We start from the raw sequence: 25028 nt of genomic DNA on the forward strand, positions 1-25028 counted from the left end.
GTCTGATTAATCTGATTGCAAATTACAGCACAATGTAATCACAAGCATAACATCATTTTTTATTGTATAATATTTCAGTATTACTATTACTAAGAATTTGATTACATTATCAAATTCTTAGTAACTCTTGAACTTGAATTCTTAGAAATTCTTGAAACGTATTTAACGTAAAGTGGTTTTTCAATCGTCGTAAGCAAAGACAAAGTTAAAAATATCTTTCTCCACTCTCTATTAATAATTTCATTATTATGTAGTCGTAGTAGTCTACGTACTCATGCGTCAACTCACTTTGATCTCGTGTCGTACGAATGCAATGGAAACACTCCGCCCGTCAATCAGGGGATTCAGGGCGCGCGGTGTGGGCGGACTGTGCGTCGTTGAGTGACACTGAAATGTGTCCGTGTAAACATACTCGTAGCGGTGATCATTTACATATAACTATTATTACAGTATTGAAAGACTGTAATTATTGTGATCTCGTACCGTATGCGTCCAATGAAAACTTACTCGGCGCAGTCAGCTGTCAATCATGAGTTACAACATCACTTTATGTTGTTTAGTGACTCAGAATTTGCTTTAGTGGCTAACCCATATTGAACTAAATAAAATAAAACATATGTTCTAATTAAATATTTTGTGACGTAAGCCTAAAAACTACGAGTATTTAAAGATTTAAAATATTACCTTACATGACTGACTGACTGACCTTACATATAAATGTGAAAAATCATTGAACACTTCTTAATTAGTTCGAGCAAAAATCTGTCCCTATAAAATTAAATATCTATAAGTATTTATCTATTTGAAAATACATAATAAACCTAGATAGGTAGATTACATACGTAATAATCGTAATCATGCTGAATCCAATCCATATTATAATTATTGCGCGTTCATACAATCGTTCAAAGTGGCGCTACCTACTTAACTAACTTAAAGGCTCTCATTTAACACGTGAGCAAATAATTACCTTTAGTGTATCCGTAGCATCATGTAAGAACTATTGAAAGCTTAGAGAAGGTAAACATCGGTAGCAGGCACCTCGCAAGGTTCAGTGGCCGGTGGATTGGCGGTCGCTCCTTCGGTCAACAACTCGAGAGCTCCTACTGTTCAGCAAACATTGAACCGTGTCGGTTTGCTCTATATAATATAACAACAATATAAGAACTAATAATAACAATATATTTTATAGTTTTTTATTATTCGGAGATATTTATCTATTTAATCGAATAAAGTATTAAGCCACACTAACTTGTTGCAGTGCAACGGTTAGCAATAACTTTTTCTTAAATCCAATAATAATTATCTTTAATCTCGTAGTACTTTCACTAGGGCATGTAAGTTATTTATCTCACCTATTTTTTCGTCAAGCTGATACTTTTTTTTATATTACGTTGCCATTTACTTCGATTACGTAACTCTTTTTATAGGAAAACATTTCACTCGAATACTTCCTTATTAGATCAATATTACAGAAAACATGAATAGTTATTATTATACGAGTCATAAAGATACTTCTATAAAATCAGAGCTACGCAACTACAGAAACAAAAAAAAGTTTAAATACCGACTTTACGAAACTTAAACCAATCGAAATATTTAAAATCCAAATAACTCAGCTACACTAGCTCCTGTAATTCGATACGTTTTTGTCGCAGCACTATTGAATGCACGTTTCTTATTTTCTACTTTAGGAGTGCAGCAACAGCCAATAATCTCGGGATCCTGTTACTAAAGTATTGGGTATCGTGACGATCACCAGCTCGCCTGACACGCGACTAAATAAAACAAACTGTATAAAATCTTAACGTTTATGCGCTATGAACGGATCATGTTACATGGATTGTCGGTTTGTTTTTAATGAAAATAGTTGTTCATACTATCCCAGCTGATAGTGTGCTGAGATTTGAGGTGAAGGTTGGTTTTATTTTTCAATATCAATTTATTGCTCACCGTTGAGTTCAATTTATTATCGTTTGGTGTATGGAATTGCTCTTAAGTATGAAGAGAACAATTTGTTTTTTCTAATAAGCATACAATTAATTAATCGGGAGTTAATTTATATACCAGGTATTGGAATAGAAAAGAAAAACAGAACAAAAATTCACGATACAATTGAACGTTTTATCTATATCTAACAGAGTCTCTACAATTTGACTTTCCCGTCAAGTACAATTCAAGTATGGCAACATTGCTATGGGAAGCCAAAATATCATTGCACTTTCTATCTCCGCCTGCATTTCCTTACCGAAGGCCGTAATAAGGTATTTTTCAATCGCACGCCAGCAATTCGGCGCCATTCTGGGAACACAACACCCGTGTCGATGGTCCGCGGTTACGAAATTGACTCCCGGCTTCCCCGTTCCACTATTGAATAAATCTTCGCTTATTTATGCAGATTTAAATCTTGCCTGGAATTTGCTCACATATTTGCGATGTAGCAACAAGTCGGGCTTGTAAGGTACACGATCAATTGCGCAGATTTCGAACACGAATGTTAGATTTGTGTCTATCTGTTGCATTGACGGTTCATGTAGTCCGCCGATGGAAATTGTTTACAAATCTACTCGAACAAGAATAATTACTCTTTCATGGTCCCTGAAAGCCTTTGTTTATGATATGATTACAGTGTTTTCCTTATTAATGATCACTTATTCTCTGTAGGTCTATATAATTACTAGCTGACCCGGCAAACGTTGTGTTGCCATATAATTAAAAAAATGTGAAGGGTGAACAACCCTTATCACTTAGGGGTATGAAGAATTGATAGTAGCCGAGTCTCAGACCTACTGAGACTGATGTGCATATAAAATTTGGTGAAAATCGGTTTTGGTGAAAAGTCGTTTCGGAGGAGTACGGTAACTAAAGTTGTGACACGAGAATTTTATATATAAGATGATAACAAACTAATTTTAATACAAAATATATCAGTTATGTCACAATGTCATACAACTAGATGATGACATCAACTGTAACAAGTCTGCATCATAAATAAATACTTTACCGCGCCGTCGTAAATCAGAATTACGCTTTAAATAATCGTTTCGCCGAAAGCATAAGTATTTATCCCAATTTTTATTACGAAAAGCAATTACTGTCAAAACATGACCTGCATTAACATGTTGCAACGGACGGACCAGAAATGAGTTACCAAACGCCGTTATATCAAACAGACGCACGTGGGTGTACTCCTTGTTCCTAATAAACAATTAAGAGGCTAACGCACTCGCTGAGCACTGGCACGGGCCAGGGTTGGTAATGATTAATTATTAATTTAATATCAAAAGTAGTCCTCAAGGTAGACCGATGTTAATTACAAAGCTCTGAGTAAATTAATGAAGTAGTTCGTATAATAATAATTTAAAGAGATTAAAAGGAAATGGGTTAATATAAGCAGCTAGCTGAAGACGAAATGACTTAGTTTTATAGTAATTGTAACGTAAATAACTTACAAAAAAGAGGATCTGATAACGCGACAAAATTTCGGGAGCTCTAGCTGCAAATTCTGTTGTATATTCGGTCTGCATTGCAAATACAGTGCACCTGATTACAAAGAGAATTGAGATAAAAATGCAGTATTTACACCTGAGGCGAGTTCAGAATTTTATGAATAAGATGCACGCACGCAGAAGAACTACTCGTATAGAAGTCCCAATCCCGACTCACACATCGACCTTATACTTCTATATCCACTTAATATTATATCAGTCACTTGCCACTGTGTGGTAGGAATAAAGCAATAGGTACCTATATTTGGTAAAGCGAAATGAAAAAAGGTTATTGAACACTTAAATTTTAATGAGCACGCAACAATAATGCCAGCCCTGGCACGAGCCGACAGCAAACATCGATGGTCTGACAAAGTATCGAATAGAAACGATTTAATGCTGTCACCCACGCATCCATACGATCCGATCGGGGCTGATTATTATTAATACTCACAATTTCACTCCATTGAATTAATATTACGTCAATTTAAAATGCTGACGTAGTAATACTTCAGACACGACGGAGCATCGGAGATAAATCGGCCTCTTTAACTAACAACGAAGCCATTCTTTGTTTTCAAATTTGGGATCGAACAAACTCAAATGCAAATTGAGGCTATAGAGTACACTCTTCCGGCTCGTGTAAGGAATTCTTTGTTTTTAACCCAACTTCTTGAAACGGTTTTGAGGTAAGTGCTTAAGTAGTCACTTGAGAGATTAAGTGATTTGAATTACAAATAAGCTTTCGACATGTAAGGAATTATTATTTTAAGGTAACGTTTTTGACAATAAGTTTGCTTGCGCTCGCCGTTATCTTTAAGAAAAGCTAATTACTACGTAGCAATTAAAGAATATAATTAAACTTTCATAAAGATGTATATCTTAAAACCATACTTACCTTTACTTTAGTTACAATCGATCTGAAAATATAAACATTAAAAAACATTCCAAAATTTCAATTTGCACCCTAATTAATATGTTTACCGACTTAGAAACCCAGTAAATAACTTCGTCAATACCCAGTTGAAATATTCAGCATTCGAAACATCCATTTGACTGCAGACACCGAATATTGCTCGAACAACCTTACCTACCGCACGGCCATAAAACAGCGGAGTAACTTGTAGCAATCGACAGCAATCGGTCCCCGATAACAATCGTAACAGCAATAAAACACTCCACATGCATCTACACTACCGTTACAGCTACTTACGTTATGTGCGCCGTTTAGCATCGCACCAACAATCGTACGCCAATAAAACCAAGACAAACGATCTCTTTCAATGCACGGCTGATTGCCTGTCGAATGCACAACGGTTAGCCGGGGCTCAATCAAGTGCAGCAATAAGTGGGACAAGCTATTAGTCCGAGCCCTTTAGTGGGTCGCGGTCGACAATTGAAAATACGAGTGACTAGCGATAGTGGGCCCGTTGTAATAATGGATACGTTAAAAAAGCAGGTGTAATTGATACCCTGTAGTGTAGGTATATGTTAACAAGTTAGCATATTTATACGGTAGGGTATCCATATTTAGGTATGCGATTGAGACTAAGCTGCTCTATTAAGTATTAGTATATTAAACGCTGAATGTAAACAGTACCGAAGAAAGTGCAAAAAGGACTCAAACCTTAAATCTTCTAATCTGCAGGCTTGCCGATTTTGATCGAGAGGTATGATTAAAAACAGTGACAAATGGTCATCAACCCCAGTCGTGTCGTGTCGTGGATCTCCAGTCAATTAGGTACTGTAGTAATGAATTTAGATAATTGTTCCGAATGAAGGCGCTTGTGTATGTGCCTATGTGTATTTAAAGAACATACGAATCGTAGTAAAAATAGAAAAAAAAATCTAGTGCGTAGCTATAATGTGGAACGCGTTACTTACTACGTATTCATCTTGAGCAATGATCGTGGCATCTAATCTCACGTAGTAAGCGCTAAACCACGGCTTTATATTAACCCAAATTAACTTTCAAACGGTCTCTTAAAATTATTCCTTTATTTTTGGACACGCAACAGTGGCGTTTGCTTTCGTTCGGTTTCGGGCCAAGGACCAACTCCGCCCCGTCTGGTCACGCCATTAGCGAATCCGTCTGGGGAACCCTTAACTGGGTCACGCGAAATTGACTCATTCCTCATGCCAAATGTAATGCAATGATTTCGCTCTCGACTCCGATAGAAAGTTCGGATGACATCATGTCTTCCTCCTTTGTGATTTTCATTGCGAAAGACTAATCAATCTTAAGATAGTTAAGGATTTTTTATTTGTAAATGTATAAACTGTATTATTATTTATATTCAGATTGAAAATTAAGCTTCCTTTTCTTATGGCCAATATCTCGTTTTGTCGTGAATGCCAAAGACACACAAACACCTTAGTTATGTTAAGTTATTTCATTAATGTACGTTCATAAAAATCATGAAAAAAATAAATGGTATAAACTCAGTAATCGAAATATTACTTCGAGATTTACATTATGTTCGATCTTAAAAAATGTGTTATTGTTTACCGTGACTCACTGTGATATTGCTTTCATATCGATACACAGAATAATGCGGTATCATCGTTCCGATAATAATTTACATATGCGTGTTGTGGGGTTTGCTAAGAAAGTGTCGCCCACGGCATTATGAGCTGACATTTCACTCTAATTTTCACTATACAACATTTCTTTTACAAAACATCTTTGGGTCTAAATAGGATCCAAGTGTTTCTACTCAACCAGTTCTTAAGAGTCCATTGGTGGAAATAAACCTGAAGCTTAAATAGGCGGTTGCTAACCTAGTAGATTGATTATTTGAAGTTTTTGTACATCTTCTGTATTTAATCTTATTGCATCCTACTTATTGCACTTATTGCATCCTACAACGTCCACGTAGAGAAATAGTGGTCTTGGGTGTTATTCAAAGACACACTGTTCTGTTTCTAGTGCTAAGTGATCTTTGTGTGATATGTGTAGTGTAAAAAGCGTTTTTAACTTATTTTATAAAGATTAACCGCTTCAATACTAACAAAGCATCTAAATGTACGTAACTATACACATTTATCAAAAAACAAAGCGTACATTCCACAAAGCATCCCATTATCCCGTGCGAGACTTCCATGACAGATTGTCCCATATAGATATGTGCCGTCAGAATCACGATCCTCATTTATTGAGGAACACGACTTCGAACATTGCACACCCCTTAATCTTACGAACATACACGTTTCATAAATAGCGCACTTGCTGCAATAGATCGTTATTGGGAGAAATGTTAGTGGTTTCGATTCTTGGGACATCAACACCTATTTCTGTCTAATAATAGCATTCTCAGGTGGCCGTTATTTAGTTTAAAGGCTTTGGGAAAGTTATATGGGGTTTAACAAATTTCTCCCCATGGTTTGCGACTTTTGTGGTTGTTCACAAACAAGTCTTAATTCTTATTTGGAGCTGATTACTGCAGTTTATCGATAGCAGTTACCACTTCATATTAAGTGGGATGCATGCTGCTTCCTACTACAATTTCATAAAAAAAAACTACATCGAAATACACACATCAAGATGCGACAGTAATTACCGTACCTCAGTATTACCGAGAACACGATTACCAGTACCATCCTCCAAGTGGAGATCTCAATTATTAAAAGCCTCTCATGAGATGTATTGCTGCTAACTTCGATTTATAGCTTTTCGGGACGCGTATAAATTTACCGAACTTTCGAAAGTGTCCACACGCGAGGGTGAGTGTTGAGGTCTTTATCATTTCTGAATTTTATGGACGCCTCAAGTTTCTCGATATAAACGTCTGACGTGCGTTACCAAACCGGCTTCCATCATAAACGTTTTGCTTTAAATCTCCTATTAAGATTATCGATAAGTTCCCAGTTATCTAAGACAACCTACGAATAATAACAAGAACACAAGAAGCCATGATGATATTGGGTTTTTATACATGATGGATGTTTCTATACTGTGTTAACCAAATTCTGATGGTCAAGATACCCCAACACTGATTACAAGTTTCGTCACTTTTTAAATTTACGATTTCATATGTTAATAACATTAAACTATGTTAGGATCTAACGTCGTAAAATTGAGACAAAAGTGGTTTATTGCTTACCTGAACATCTCTCCTAGGCGGTTGCGGCAGCCTCAGCACAGGATGGGAGAGCGGCGCCGGCATGCGTGTGGGCGGCAGCGTGTACGCCCGTGGCGCGGGGGGCGGCGGGGGCACCGGGGGCGCCGGGGGTCTGGGCCCCTGGTACACGGTGACCGCGGGCACCAGGGGCGGCGGGGGTCGGCGCGCGCGCTCCACGATGGCGAGGTGCTCGGAGGGGCGGATGAGGCGCGGCGGCAGCGTGCGCGGGCGCGGCTCGGGCCGCACGCTCGGCCGCGGCGGCGGCGCCGGCGCCACGCACGCGCGCCCCCGCCGCGCCGCCTCCGAATCGTCCGTCATCGGTGCGCGCCAATCTGTAGACAATCATTGATTTCTAATTAGGCAGGTACCTTAATATACAAATTATAAAATACTATAAATTAGAACACAGTGAGATTGAAAAAATATCACCAATTTTGCTTATTAAAACAGCAATACTTTCATGTGAGCTGTAAATGTGTTCAAACGAAGAATACTTTGCAGAAAATAATTTCCATTTATCTACGACATTTCATTACATGCAAAATAACCTGTGTCCGAACTCAGGCAGATGCATGTGATTTAAGAATAAAAAAATCCTAGATTATATTATTATAAAGGCATCATACCGTACAAAAACACACAATGAATTATATCTCTTTGGAAAAAAAAAACAAAATATTAAATAAACAATACAAAAAAGCAATCCGCACCACATGGTCCATTACCACCGCAAATTGCTTTATGAAAAAAACCTATTTCCATTAGAAGATCCAACCATCAATCACAATACACAAGCGACCGTAGAACGTTGAAATAAATCGAATAAAGTTAATGCCCCATAACAAGCAAAGGAAATCGCGTACTTGGGAACGGGGAGCGATATTGACAAGTGTTCGAGCCAATGAAATAACGATGTATCACGCGAACCCTCCTATCAATTTTTGATCACACTGAGGTATGTCGATGGCAGCATGGCACGATACAGAATAACAAAAAGAACCGCATTATATTATTTATTTAGTGACACCACTTTTGTTGTAGCGATTTACAACTGCAACGCAAGTTACAACTTAAAAAAATATTTATAACTACTATAGAAAGAAATACGTGTTTTTTAATGTTTATGTAGACAACTTTATTATTTTATTCGCTCTTTATTTTATTTCAGGTTTTTATTGAAAAGAAAGGCATTTCAGTGTTTACTACTAGATTTGGAAGTAACGCCATCTACCAGTGCGAGACCGAACTACGTAGTAAGCAAAAGTTGTTGTGCGACGCACGCGCCGCCCGGCGACACAGCGTCTGCGCTTACGCTAATGGCCTTATCGAGGATAATTGCCTTTGTTCCTGACTTTTAAAATTGCCGTTATGAGCGTATTGTTCAACGAGCTGTGAACGTCTTAATACCACTACAAAAAGGAAAAGTTAAGCAAGCAGTTTTCACACTAGATGCAAAACAAGAACCTAAGAATAAGCTTCTTATGATTCTAAATTATACTTAGTACTTATAACTGTTTTTTTTTAATTTCAAAGGAAGGCGTAGGTTTTATAATTTACTTTCTATGTTGTTTATATATTTCATAAGCCTGTAAAATGTACACTTATTAAAGTTATCGACGACATAATTCCGCACCTAAATTTCTTCTATTAATACATCATATATAATATAATACGTAGAAACAAAAAATAACGTACAAGAAGGAAAAAAAAAAACAACAAATAAATCACAACATAAGCGAATAAGTTAGTAATATTATCCTCGGTAATACAAACAAACTTACAAACCATTTATTGCATCTAACAACTGTGGACGAAGAACAGTTAATTTTCGTCTGTTTCTATTATTGTCTTGTACATTTATTCTCACAAAAAATAGCATTAACACTAAATCTCGAAACAATGGATGCGAGTGAGATAGACATCGCGGCGGTGCTATGCGATAGAGAAAACGTTTATTAGCGGCATGAATAAAACATTGTGTTGTGTATCTGTTGCTGCGATTATGGCTGTTACCTAACGGGCTCTTGTAAGTTTTTGTGGGGTAACATCTATACATACGTAATGCCTGTAAGAGCGTGTAATTTGATATATTGCACTCACCGTTGAGGATGAATATATGTTTGAAATGCTCCAGACCGGATTGGAAAATAATTCTCCCTTGCTCTCATTCTGATGATAATAATAATGTACAAAAAATCTAAGTTTTAAAGTTTTTACAACATCCTGAAAGGTATATGTAATCTATTCCAGAATTGACCAGCTTAATGATGATCAAAGTTCTTTTCATCCATCCTTCTTTTCAAAGAGAAGAGAGCCATATGGTCAGCAAACGGGTTACCGTTAATACCGTTAATAGTTATGATCGGTAAATAGTTATATTTACCGATCATAACTACAATGTTAGTTAATCGGACGCTAATGGTTAACAGGTTTCAAAATATTTAGGATATTACAAAGAGCCTACTTAAAAAATCTTTTCTCATAGAACGACGGTTCCGTAAAAGCGACGAAGACTCATGTATCATAAATAGAACACAGCTAATAAAAAGTAATCTACATATATTGTGTACGTATGCAAATGAAGTGACATATATCCGGACACCTGTGTTAACATGGTACACAGTAATTAGAAAATTCTTAGAACGGTTTTTTTTCTTTTGCATGCTATTGATGGTAATTGCAACGAACATCTACATATATAGGGGGTTTATGAGAAGCTATGCAATTATTTACATAGTTACAATTGACTAATGATGACTTTGTATCACATAGTTGATAGGTTGCAGTGACCCCATCACTTAAAGATTATAAATACCTCAAAGAAAACATATCATTGTAATTTTATTTATACGCTACCATCTTCTTTTTTTTGGCATTTTACAATTTTCTAAAAGGCTTTCTTAGCGGTTTAATCCCAAGTTTAGGTTTATAGTCTGTCAGTTGTCAGTCATAAGTTTAGAATTTCATTAAGTGGTTATAGAATCGATTAAGTTCCTATGCTAGAGACACTAATACGTTGACGTTTCTCTGAACCGATATAAAAGCTTGCGGCCATATTGACTTTGAGATTTTATCGCCAGTCTGGCTTGAATTGGGTCAGAACTTTCTTACAGCTAAATGTATCATGCAATATATTCGTTTCAACATGTTTCAACACGTATACATGAAATAAGCAGATCATACATAACGTTTTACTTTTATTTCAAAGTGAGGTGAACATGGCGGGCTCTAGTGGTTCCACCGCTACAGCAGAAGCATATTTCTATAGTACGATACAAGGTACACAGCAAATTAGAGTCACAAATCGATCCTAAAGTATACCAATTTGTCTATTGGTTACAACGGCATTTAATGTCAGAAGAACTTCAAGTCCATTTGCTAGTTCTATTAAGTGTTACATATGTATAATTACGAAGGGATATGGGCGACATGATTACTAATTACGAAAATAAATAGAATTCCTTTGATATAGGTGTTAATACGGGTGTAAGTAAAATCAACTCCATTGGTAAAGAATTATCCATAAAAGAACATTATCGGCTCACAAATATGGAAAATTTAATTACAAGTATATTACTATCTCTTTCCCTTACAACATTGATACATATTCAACGATAAAATGTTTTCTAGCTCTATATTCCAAGAAAGCAGAATTATACATAAAAAGAATTATACCTATTGGAGTCGAAGCCAATCAGGGAGAGCAAGTGCAAATATGGGCTAAAGCAAACACACAACGTATACAAACAAACCTCGCGATCGTTTTCAATCCCAATAAACACTTCAAACAAAGGCTTTATTTATCGTATCTTTAACACAGCACTCGTGTTTACCAAGCAGTAAATACAAAATACGTGTAACCGACAATTTATTTGCTGATAAGCGAATATATTTTACACAAGCGCGACTTGATAATTATAACGCTGCACTGCAATCGTAAGAAAAGCATGCGAATGCTTGGTTCGACATTGCCATGACGACACTGTTGTCTGTTTTCCCTCCAAAATAAACGCATGCGCGTTAAGTAAGCAATCACTTACGTAGAAGACAAAGGAATATGAACCTTTTCGCTTACAATGTTAGACTTACTTGTCTGTTTGGTACATAAGGTTGCCACAGGGGCGCGTGGTTGACCCCACGCTTTACTTCTTTGTGATGATAGCCTGCAGGAACAATTTCGCTATACATTCCTAAGTACACGCATAGGCCGGTGTTCACGTAACCAATCGCATTTCCTCATTCCAACAACATTTTTTATCCACGCTCTAATATAGAAAATATTATGGTAATATCTTTTATTAAAGAACACTTATAAAAACAATGTTATCGCTAAGAACCTAATCCGTTTAAAGCATTTAAATTTAAATTAATGTCGTTATTATAATGTGGAGTTCCTGATAAGGGAAGATCAAAGCGATCACGGAGGCCTAAGCCCAATGCATTTTAATGAGATGAAAAAACGAGACGCTCTACAATGGGGGTTAGTTTAATTCTGAGTAGAAACCCATACTACTTTTCAAGGAACTCGTTTACATTAACTGGATGGTTTTTTCTTGTAACTCCGATGCAAATGAAAGATGACTAATAAGGATAAAGTTACTTCATCAATTTAATTATAAGACATCATTAATAGATTGTAGCTGGTGGACAAATCTTAGCAGTCAGTAATTTTTTAATAAAACTAATAGTTCTCCAAATAGTTTTATTTCTGTTACATAAATAAAAATAATTATTATTATTTTCATACTAGCCTTTAAACATCCAAAAGCTTTAATAGCATTTACATTTCAAAAAGCTATAATTAGACCACGCGTGACCAATCTTGCACCAATTCAGAGTAATTTGCAATTGCCATTACCGAATTTATTTGCTCTACCCACTCATAAAGATTATATTGCACCGATATCACCGACTTATTCGGTGTTTATTGGCTGTTAACGCAAATGGCCGAAATAAAAGAGATTTGTTAATAAAAACATGATATATTTATAACTGGTGTGTTTATAGACAAGATAATTGGTACTTAGCCATACGGCAGTAGCCATATGAAATATAACATACTTTTCATTAAATTAGCCGATTAATATTTTAAATTTGGTTTTTCACCCATCTATAATTTAAATAAAGTATTTACCATTAAAGTTCAATTATCCATTCATACAGGGGCATCTGCTTTCTATGATCCAATAAAATGTATAAAAAATCGTACGGTACTTTCCTTTTTTTATATTTGCGTTCTTTTTTGTAGGTAAAGAGTAGCACATGTTTGCAAAGTTCTCTATTATTGCGAGAAAGCCCCATCTCAATAAATTCAATTGTTTCCAGATTCTCTATGCAAATAGCAATCACACGCTAGAAATCGATTAATTAGGCGAGTATCATTTTTGGATTTCTGTGCTTCATGCAAAAAGCGACACTCATAAATATCAAACAATACAAAATCCCAGCCCGTGGTACGAAAGCGATACTAGTAACAATTGACATTAATTACGGATTCGAACAAAACCCACTATTCACTGTGAATAACTCTCATATCGGAACTTTTTGTTTCAATCGCTGTGTTTCTTTTGTTGCTAGAAATTTTATACAGTTCCATTGAAATTATAGATAGCACTTCAGTCCAGGCTAACTATCGCTCTTCAAGGATAAGGGATTGAAGCATCCCTATTCAGATACTTCTACTTCTACTCTATTTTATTCAAATACATCTCATTTATCATAAAGATACTAAATATAAAGTATATGGCAAGGAATAAATGTGGGCAGATTTCTAAACCCAAATTTAGCGAGAATGAAGTATATTGAAAAAGTCCTTTTTTGCACATTTTTAAAGAACACAAAATCATAAGTTTCCGGGAAATACCTCAGAACAATTTAAATATTAAAAATGATTATCACGTATTCGTAACAAACTGAAAAAAAAAATATAATGACGTATAAAAAAAGACACTTTGAAGAATCATTAGCATTCCACTCGCAGGTAATTATCTGGTGCCTTCTGTGTGGGCGCGTTGGGTCACAACAGTACGCGAAGGGTGTGTACGTGGGGTGCATAAGGGATGATAAGAGTCGTTATTAATGCAACCAAACGTTATACGTCATAAGTATCATGATAAAATCTATACTTAAATATATGTTAGGAAGCGTTGGTGAAGCCATTAATAGTGCGCTTTGTCATTAACTTAGGAGGGATCATAAATTTCTATTATCATCTTCACCGTTTCCTTGAGCCAAGTCGCGGTAAGGTGTAATTATAAAAAAATGGATTTATTTTAAAATTTACCAACTCATTGAAAATATATAAAAGTTAGTAGAATCCTTCGTGGTTCTCCTTCAGTTGTATCAGCGTCAAATTTGTTTCTGATCTATGATAACAATTTTTCTAATTTAACCTTCAAAGGTGACGTATCTGTAGCCAACCCATAATAAGTCTTCAATTCTACTTATGGTTCATTGCAGAGCCATGAGTAACAGTGACCAAATACTAGCAGGTGGACTTCATGCTGATTTGCTTCTTCATTTTCATTAAAAACGTCCCCTACAGTTGATGACGTGTTACCATCAACGTAGGATAATTATGTCGCAGAGAACTATCAGGAGTACCACGGCCGACAGATGTCGCGATAGGGATGTCGCGACCTCGCGTCGCCGTTTCGCAACCTGGTACCTGGCAGGGTTCAGCGGGACGCCTTGTATGGCGCCGTGACGCATCGCTGACTTTATCGGTGCTACGCGAGAACGTTGCATCATCTAAGTGATATGCATCATACGCGTTTAACGAACTTTTGCCCTCCATAATATTATAAAATAGTTTAAAACGTTTGAAACGATTACGTCATCATATGCGACTGGTAGTTTTGCTTTATTTCTGCCTTTTGGCAGCGGTATAAAGGTGCTGTGTTCAGATTAGAAGAGTATGGCTAAACGAAAAAAACGTTTGGCTTCAAAAAAGGTGTAACATGAGGTATTCCAACTGTCAATTGCTACAATGCTTCTATGATCAAAAGAATTCCGTTCCGTTTACTTTTCGTGGTTGTCACCTAAACTGTAGATGGACTGCATAATCGTTCCTTTCATTATGCAAAAATTGATTATGGAAAGTGTAAACACAACATCATAGTAAACTGTAAGTGTCAAATACGCTAAGTAGTTTGCGTTAGACTAGTTACGTAGCAATCTATAATTTTGATTAATCGACACTTCAGCGTCTAGTAGAAAATTAATTTTGCGACACGCACCACGTAATAAACTTAAGAGCTTGTCATAAAAACTAATTGTAAATAGCACCGAGCGACTTGCGCCTTCCGGTGATTCGGTTAAGTTTAACGAGGCTTTACACACGAGAATCGATTAACGCGTTAGAGTTAGGTAAATATATAATTTTTCATGTACCTATGTAATAGAAGTGCCTAGCAAACGAAGATGCAGTTCAGCTGATGGTAAATAGCCACTGACAATAAAAAAATCCAGGTGGGATGAGTGCTACCTGAGATCGGCCAAAAGAGCATTGCTTGCTGAGAACTAAGTAAAAACGCTTCGTATATTTGCTACAGTACCAAATTCCTCAAACCAAAACTCAGCAGCTAGAACATTGCCGTTATATGTGGTATGTAATGGTGCTTCCGAAGTCAAACCATATTCCTTTATAGTACCTTTAAATATAGGTAGGTACATGGTACTCGTAGTCACAACCAAGTGATTTGAAATTCGGGCTCTTACTTTGGCCATTCAGTTCGAATCCTAGACCACTGATTCTTCGACGTTATGTACAAATTCCAAATTTCTTATCACTTCCTTTAATGAAGAGTAACTATTGTAAGAAGTTTCTTATGTCCTGTGTGAAGTCTTACAATCTCACTTCGTCAGCCTGACGGACTTTAGCCTAACCCTCTCCCTCATGAGAGGCAACCTGCCTGTGCCCAGCAGAGGCAAAACGCGTTGATGACGAAACAAGCACTCTAAAAGCCCAACAATCGCATTGTATCAATGCTCCTGGTGTGAAACTGTACGGGTCGATAGCATCGCAGCGCGCCGATGGTTCCGGCGATAACCCGCGCACGAGCCGAACCGAACCGGAAACGAAATACCTAACCTTAATGCGAGCCCGCGCTTTCTCTGGAGATAAAAATTTTATGTCCTCGCTGCCATGTTAAGGACTGCGCTAAGAGAAATTGGTCGAAAGGTTGCCAACAACTGTCAAGATAAAGTGTCAAAAGAAGTAAAGGTTAAGAATAAAGCCTCGAAGCGTGTGGCTGATTCATTTTTGCCGACAGCCGTCATTTTTGGTTCCCAGCCTGTGATAGGCTACACTTAGAAAAAACTTCTCGCCTCCGATCTCTATTCTTCACCGGTTGTAGTGACTTCGACAAAAAAATGAAAATTGGAACTATACTCAGTGCTACATAATTTATTAAGTAGTGGTTACGAATGGAACGTTGTAATATTTTGTATTCCTACCTAGTAGACATCATTTCTATCGTACTACTTGCTATATCTACTAGGAAATTAAATTTTTCCCTGGCTCTCTGTCCTTCTTCATTTCATTATTCCTTTGTCTTTTAAAATTGCAATTTTCGAAGGTGGGAACACTGCTCGCGGGTGGTGGTAAAAGCTAGATTCGGTCCAGCGATAGCGTCCGAGGCGCGGAATCGAACGCCTTTCTCTCCGAGTGCTAACAAATGAGTCGGGATGCAGCAGACATGATTTATTTATTCAAATCCGATGCTCGTTGATGCCGTTCACGTCTGCATTCGGTTTGTATTTGAGGCACGAAGCGGAGGTGTAGCTGATCCGCGATCTCGCTCGCTCCAGTTATAAAGTTCAATAGTGCAGACGTTTTAGGATATATTGAGGTGAACCACGAAAAATTACAAAATGCTCGGCTGGTTACCTTTATTATGAAATGCGGTATTAAGACCGCATTACAGCGTAATGTTTGAGGCCGACGCGATGAGTATTTAAGTGGGAGCTTCCTTTACAAATATGTATTTGGTACTTATATAATATTTATATAGTAAGTAATTTAGCGTAGTCAAAATCATTACTTAGTGTTTTAAAGGAATTGAAAACATACCTGCAGTTAAACATTAATACTGAGATACAATAAAAGGAGAAAAAAATATTTGGATTGTCTAAAACAATGTTTTTCTGTTTCATTTCGAAGTGTGTGATAAGAGAAAGACTTGCAGGAATTTCCAACTTATTCCCTATCACATCTGTGACAGAGGTCAAGTAGGACTTAAATCCTATAAAAGGTACTAATAGTCAGCAGAGTGTCTACTGCCGGCTAAATAGCGGCCTGCACCAGGTCAGCTGCAAACTTCATAATAATCTTGCTTCTAGTGAACGTCGACGAAATAATTTAACAAGTCCCTATTTCTGGAATTCCCGCGTTGCAGGTTCAATCTACACATTATCGCAATTGCGAATTCGCGAACGGCACCGCAGGCGAAGGTGCTTGATGAGCGTTGCGTTCAGCGATTGCCTAAAGTTCAGTCACGAGCGCGGATTATTTGCAAGTATTGACATTTCGTCTACGTAGTACTTACTTTAGTTTTGTACTCAAAACCTTAGCCTAAAAACCATAGATTTGGCCACTTGAAATATTAAAACATTGAATTCTGTTGTTGTGTATCCGTGTCGTGTATAAACCTTTAATCAAGATATTTAAATTGTCTATTGTGCATCAAATGTCTTTGGTTCACATACTCTCAATATATTATTATTGTGTAGCTATTCAGCAGTTGCCACTTATTATCAAATGGAATGCATGGTTCACATTCACCGAATTCACGCAACGGAATATAACACGATACTCAGTTACTTATAATAATTCAAGTTGTTTTTAAAGCCATGTTCGATACGTTATCTTCCTTTTTTGTTTGTCTGAGCTCGAAACCATTTAAACCTAATCAGATCGTCTCTTAAATGTGTGACGTATTGTGTCTAGTTATTATGATTATCATCATAATAAGACATTTCTCGTTCAGAAGATTACTAGCGTGTATTTAACTATAATGTAATTTATTGTATAAGAAAACTTGTTTATTATGAAAAGTAATATGCTATCGTTTTAAAACCGAATCGAGCAATCGGAACATCAACAACAACAACAAAAACGCTATTTATTTTGCTTTGAAATTAGCTTAATTATTGCTCGAGCCATTATCTAATAAACTAATATTATCTAATAAACATTATTGACATTTCCCAACTGTCGTATATTTTGTTAAACATGATTTATAGCACACAGAAAAGTGAATCATATACACCAATATATGAATGAAAACGTCAAATTAAAATTCGTCTACTTGTATACTCCGTTCAATATGTTGTAATACTCACACAAATCAATAATACCCTTACGATGTAACCTTTGTGCAGCCTGCCATTCACCCCCACCTGTGAACACGGCGTGCGTCGCCAACGAAATGTTATTGATACCCGACAAGTGTACAAACATCGGTGATTCATTCGTTGTATCGATTCGAGTTGAAATGTTTCGTTACAATGTTCAGTGTTTAGATGAGGTAACGAAATAGACACCTAATGGTCATATAATTTCTGTTAATGTACTGTCAAATACGTATGTTGTATTGGCCTCATTGTTTGCAATATTTGTGTGTTATAAATGTATTGTTGTGTAAATATAAATTAATAAAAATAAACCTCTACATCTATAAATATAATAATTATATATCATAGATCATAGATGGGTTAAATAGAGGATCATTTTCGAAATACAAGGTACATCATATTCTAGTATGGAATCCGACATATAGTATTTTGGTCTCCTGAATTTGCAGTCTGAGTAATTTGCAAGGAGTGCCAGAGCCGCAAGTACGCAGATTCAAATGTGAAAATGATTAAGAGTCCATTAGCTTACTTCATCTTTGATTTTAAAGTGTTTCACGATGTCGTTCGTACACAAATTCGCACCTAAAATGCAAATTACTTGACGTAAAGTTATTGATACGTATTCGACAAAATGTACGACATTCGATTCGTGATTCATGTGGTATCTATCTATCTATCGGTTATTGTAAAAGCAATGTTTAGTTAAGAACCCGATTATACTTATGCTATTGCTTAGTTATTTTCTACATGATTCGTCAAATGAAACAGAACGTACAGAAGTGTGACATACATATCCGAGGCGTTCCAACTTAGTCCTTAGGGATTAACAACGCATCTCACAAAGGACTCTTATCTGGGGTTGTGTAATCATGTCCATGGGCGGAGCAGCCACTTTCCATTAGTTGTATGGCAAGGTCGCTTACTACTTCAATATTATAAAACCTGGCTCATAGTCGCTTTATTATTCTGTAATTAGCTGGACAGAAGTAGTAGTAGTAGTTGTAGTTGTGTAATCAAATAGACAATACGAAAAATAAAATCATATAAAAACCAAGGAAAACACTGTTTAGTCTAAATTACTATTATAATGAATGTTTTGGTACCCTATGGAATTGTCTTGTCACATTAAGCTCACTGCATTTGATTAAATTAACAATGGACATTTTGCGCTCCTGCGTTGTTGTGGAATTATCCCGAACACAAATACGTCATTACACGATTAGTTCATTTCAAAGGGTTTCCGACCCCTGCTTTGACGCAAACGAAAGGGTTGCATTTAAATTGATGGATTACGGCAGTTACGTATGTAAATTGCATGCGTCGTAAACCTTTTGACAACTGTTGTGGATACGTGTGCATATTCATGAGTTAGATGCATATTACATGAAGCATATTGATCGTGGATTATTATTGGTTTGAAATCTAAGTTTACGGGTGATTAACCAAATGGCCTTATACTACCCAAGGAACCACTAAGTTAGGTAATAAAATAAGAAAGAGGTTCACTTCCGCTCTTTCGTTGGATGTCACTATGGGACTGCGGTTACCAAAAAAAAAACAACTAAAAAATCAAAAACCCGACTGCACCAAAAAAGCTGAAGTAGAATTTCCAAAAACAGTGAAATAGGCATTTCATTATTTTTATCCAGAAAGCCAAATACAAAGTTTCATAGTAGGTGTCTGCTTCAAAAACAAAAAAATGTTCAAACAATATTATCCTATTTTATTTTATCCTCGTAGTGTTCATAAAATTTGGTGAAAATCGGTGAAGCCGTTTCGGAGGAGTACGGTAACTAACACGAGAATTTTATATATAAGATATTTTATATAATGTATGTGTAATCTCCTCTTAATTTCCTTTATTTTGACACCCTACTCGATAGGTTTGGTTAACTTTTTTAAAACGTGTTACTATTTCGCGAAAAAATTCACCATTTACGGTCTATAAAATATATAACTTCAGTAAATCAAAGTTTCGGTCATTATTTTACCTCGTTAGAGGTAGCATTTCATTTTTTTTATCCAACAAGCCTGATACAAAATGTCATAGTGTTTGCTTCAAAATTGACGATAGTTCAAATGAACTTTTAACCCTTATTTTACCCTCTACGGGGTTGATTTTTCGGAGGGGGATAAATAAGTGCGTCCTTGTTTCTATCCAGAAAGCCAAATACAAAATTTTATAGTAGTTGCTTCAAAATTAAAGGATTTCAAAAAAACTGTTTTCCCCTATTTTACCCTCTTAAGGGTAGAATTTCCAAAAGGCCTTTCTTAGTACTTATTCAAGCTATATAGAGAACCTGTGTGCAAAATTTCAGAACTGTAAAGTCCTTGGTTTAGGCTGTACGTTGATTTCTGAAAAATGAAAAAGTCATTAAGTTAGTCAGTCAGTCAGTCACCTTACTGTTTTATATATATACAAATATGTTTTTATAATCTCCGTTTAATTTCCTTTCATTTGATACCCTACTCGATAGGTTCGGTTAACTTTTTTTTTAAAATGTGTTACTATTTCGCGCCAAAAATCCGCCATTTTGATTTTTTTTTACTAACACCTATCTAAGGACACTCGGGTCATTGAGACAAATATAATGACACTTTAACTGTTGAAATTCATCCAGCCGTTTGTTAGATCGGATCAAATAAAGAAAGACAAACATACAAGATACGCGCGAAAAACATAACCCTTCCTTGGCAGTCGGGTAAAAAGATGATGCGTTTCATCACACTTTACTGATAACTAATAACAACCTTACTTACTTTGACTTTACAATCTATTGTATATGAAGATGAAGAGCGTTTCGATATACGTAGTCTCATTTGGCATTTGCTTATTCAAGACTAGGCACATCACTCGAAACAATTATCACGTAGATGGCTCTATAACTACATTTCAGATAGCGCTATTATTTGCGACGCAATATTTGTACAAGACGTAATTTACCGCAACATTTGTACCATCAGACGTAATTTGACGCAACATTTGTACGAGCAGACGTAACATTCGCGAGACATAATTGAGCAGATAGTGCAATGTTTCCAAAACAACCAGTCTTAGTTCGAGGAACGTTAGGAGTAATCGTACCTAGATCGTGTCTGAGGCGTACTCGAACAATTTGCTTGTCGTTTAAAATTGTGTAACTGTAGATTGGACAGACACCGTACACACTTAGAAAGGCAAGAAACAAGAAAAGTTGGTAACCAACCAACCTTAAGGTTTTCAACAAAACGTTTCTTGTTATTTTTTGTGACAAATACAGGGCTTAATTAAACTGCTGCCTTTACAATTGTTCTATATCGTAACGCCTCTAAAATATTTCTTATCTGATGACCGAAAGGGCAAGTAGAAAGGGAATTTTAAACAAAACGCTCTTTCGTATAAATCTCTATTATTATCGGATTGTCGAAATCGCCAAAAAGATAACGCAAAGTTCGTATTGCCAAATTTGGAGATCTTTATCGATCATTTGTTGAAATTTCGTAGGCGGTAGAATAACATTGATTATCTTAACATATCCACTTCTTTATGGCTATGTTTTTTAACCACGGAAGTAGCAACTCAATTCAACTTATTCGGATGATGACCAACAAAGAATAAATAGAAATTCATATGTCACAGTCACGGGTGAATAGCAGTCTAGCTGTTATTAGCTGTTTTGTAAATAAAATATCTTAACAAAGGGTGAGGGTTGCCCATTATATGTAATTACTAGGATACTCCGGGCATTCCTACCTTCGATATGACACTGACAGTATAAACGGAGTAATGAAGCTCGTACAAACGCTCTATAGCACAAAAATTCGTCAAGCAAAATCTCAGCCTAAAACCGCAGCCAATTTCTCAAAAGATCAAAGACCCCAACAAAACAATCGCGTCGGGCGGGCGGCGCGATCCGTCCTTATCTGACGGCGATGATGGCCAGTTCTAATGAAGCCGTAAGCAGGGCCCGCCCATTTAACGAGCTCATCATTAGCGCAGTCGCGATCTGATTGGCATGCCCCGTTAGGATGTATTGAGAGGAAATACTGTAATTGCCTCCAAGTGCGCGGGTTTGTTAAATTATTAATTCCCCATATTTTACAACGATGCAAGCGGAAATAATGTGCCTATGTAATTTTCCTTATGTGCAAGCACTGCCAACAATGCAGTAACCAAGTAGCTTCAATTAAACATCAGTACCTAAATCATGATGCACTTATAGAAGAATATGAATGACATTACAAGAAGTATTCCGATTAAATACATTTTGGTAATCTACACTTAAGTTGGAATGCTTACATCGCTGCTATAATGCAAACTATATTGGTAACTGACTATAGCCCCCATCAAATCTCAGAGACCTTCCACATTGTAATTAGTAAGATTCTAAAGTGATCAACACAAAAAAAATAAACACACAAAATTAACAAAAAATATTAGCTATAGATCCAACACTAAACTTTCATTAACTAATTTCGTTGAAAATTTAACGACTCAAATTTGCATATACCTGAGTACGCACTAACAAACCGATTGGAAGGTGTCGCTTAGCCTAAGAAGCCATTGTCACTACTGGACCAGTCTTACCAGTCCTGTCGGTTTCGCAATCGCCCAGAAACGGTCATTGTTCAGGACCACCCTCGACGTATTGGCAAACGGTTACCTCGAACACTAACACATTCCCAATAGAGAAATTCTTGCCGTTAATAGACGTATTGGCTTTTTTATTAGTAGCTATTAATGAGATGCACAAATACGTAATGATGTAGTAGGTACACTTCTTGTATTCTTCCGTAAACGTTAATGTTAAATCTAATGAGGTATTTTACACTCATAGACCTACCTTAAGATTCCATGTATCGTGGATGCTATAGAGATATATACACACATAAAGAAGAATATACAAAAAATCAAAAGAAAAAAAAACAGAATTCGTAATTCAGATGTCGGCCTGGCCTGGAAAGAAACCCGGAACTCTAGGGGTTTCACCATATGGTAATGACTTCTCCACCTCGCGGATTGTCAGATTGTTATCGAGGTGCACGTTACCGACACAACCAAAAACTCCAGACCCAAAAAAAACTTTTTAATATGATCATTTAAGGTGACTGGACAGGTAATCAACCACAAAGGTTGAGCTTAAAAGGTTTTCATACTTATTTAGTATGTTATGTGCCCCTATATTATATAGCTAATTCCTTTATATAAATCTTACTTCTAAAAGAAATATTAAAATTCTGTACACGTCCAAAGTTGGAGTATATCCAAAGAAATCTGGGAAGAGGCGATAAATTTCTTCCTCGTCTGCAAAACTCGACATGGACGGCTACGTTTTTCGGTGGAACAAAGAAAATATAAATTCGTTTTATATCATACTGCTGAGTAATAAAAATGTGCACAAGAGGCTAACTCATCTTTATTTTTTGCTTTAGCCAAAAATAATGACACTTGACATATTTTTATATTGCAGTTATTACATGGGGTGTATAACATGTATATTTCGACTTTAAATACACATACTCCCGCCTTAAATATAGGGTAATAACTTTAAAATATTAGTGCTCAATAACATTGCTCTCAAAATAGTGGCAGGCGCTTACAAATAAATTTAATGATTACTTGTAAATAAATTTAAAATAATGCATATTGACATAACATTAATAATTTTATCCTATTGTAAGGCTTTTCGAAGTCCCAATAGTTTTAACTCGTATATAATATGATGGTAAAACATCGAACTTGTCAAATTATTCAATTTGACGGGTTGTACCAACGACATAATGTTGTAGGTATTTACTTATGATCAGTTTAGTGACACCAATATATGTAGCATTCCAGATTTTATTCAGAGTTCGTCAACGTTTCTCAAACTATTAACAGACAGATATCCGTACGTACATTTACATAGGCAACGAACAGATTTATACCACAATCTAGTTAAATAGGACTCGCTACACTCCAAATTGCAATCCCTAAACATTAGGTACTATAATCCCACTCGTAAAACTATTTACCGAACCTATCTATGTATTCCTAAACAAACCGTACATAAACGCTATCAGTTTTACCGCCATGAGTAACATGAAATGATTCGAGCTGGCGGGTAATGATATTTTACATCGTATTAATGAGAATATGCGGATCGGATTAACGGTGATGTCAAAGTGATACTTCCGCTATCTATTTCTGAGCGGCTAACATGACTCTAAGGGATTTCGCTAATGGGTTTTGTATTATATCTCCGTAATAGTATATCAAGACGTGGGTAATAAGCGCACACATATGGATAGGAAGATGCGTGGACGTATGGAGCCTTATTTATTTATTTTATTTATTAATTTATTATTTAATGGTCACTAACATACTTATCACTTTTACATAATCGAACATACATACATTATCGAATAATCTCTACTTGCTAAGTGGCAGTACTATTATTAGTGACGACATCATGCCAAACATCGTAATTAAAAATATGATAATTAATATACAATCATAATTCAATAATATTAAAATAAGACAATATTTTAATTTACAAAAAAAAAAATAATGAAATTACAAAACAGACAACATGAATTAATTAAATAAGTTACTAATTAAGATCTTTTTCTTCAAATTTTCACTACTATCGGAGAAAAGGTCTAAATTTTTGCTTTTCTCTAGCGAATTGTATTCTCTTATAAATCTATTTATCGGAGCGTTACGACCTAAGTTAGAGTAGCACATCGGGTTATGTAAAATGTTAAAACTCGAGTATCTAGGCAGCTTAGAAGGAGCGGAAAAAGTCAATGTTGACAATAATTCGCTTGCATCTAGTGAGCCATTTGTAAGTTTGGCGAGAAACATGACATCCAGCATGCGTCTTCGGTCCGCTAGCGATTGCATATTAAAGAATGACAGCCTGTCGCTATAGGAGTTAATCACTTTTGCCAAATTGTACGAATATGACAGGTGCCATAGAAAACGCTTCTGGACACTTTCCAGCCTATTGATGTTAATATTGTAGAAGGGATTCCAGATCACACTACAATATTCTAAGCCGCTCCTAACAAGGGAATTAAACAGCAGAATTTTAGTTTCGGC

At 36.2% G+C, this 25028-nt stretch overlaps 1 protein-coding gene across 6 annotated transcripts in view; it reads right to left on the reverse strand.

Annotated features, from left to right (window-relative positions):
• Window positions 1-25028, reverse strand: part of RhoGAP19D (Rho GTPase activating protein at 19D) — a 438348-nt gene that overhangs the window by 340540 nt on the left and 72780 nt on the right. For all 6 annotated transcript variants that reach the window (XM_073087320.1, XM_073087322.1, XM_073087321.1 and 3 more), the window contains one exon: window positions 7592-7941. In XM_073087320.1, coding sequence (XP_072943421.1) covers window positions 7592-7927 — 336 coding nt within the window. In that variant the 5' untranslated portion in view covers window positions 7928-7941. The remainder of the gene's footprint in view (window positions 1-7591; window positions 7942-25028) is intronic.

The sequence above is a fragment of the Epargyreus clarus genome, unplaced genomic scaffold (assembly GCF_041222505.1).
Source record: "Epargyreus clarus isolate Ecla_fem2 unplaced genomic scaffold, WU_Ecla_fem_2.2 ptg000026l, whole genome shotgun sequence".
In the NCBI taxonomy this organism is placed as follows: domain Eukaryota; kingdom Metazoa; phylum Arthropoda; class Insecta; order Lepidoptera; family Hesperiidae; genus Epargyreus; species Epargyreus clarus.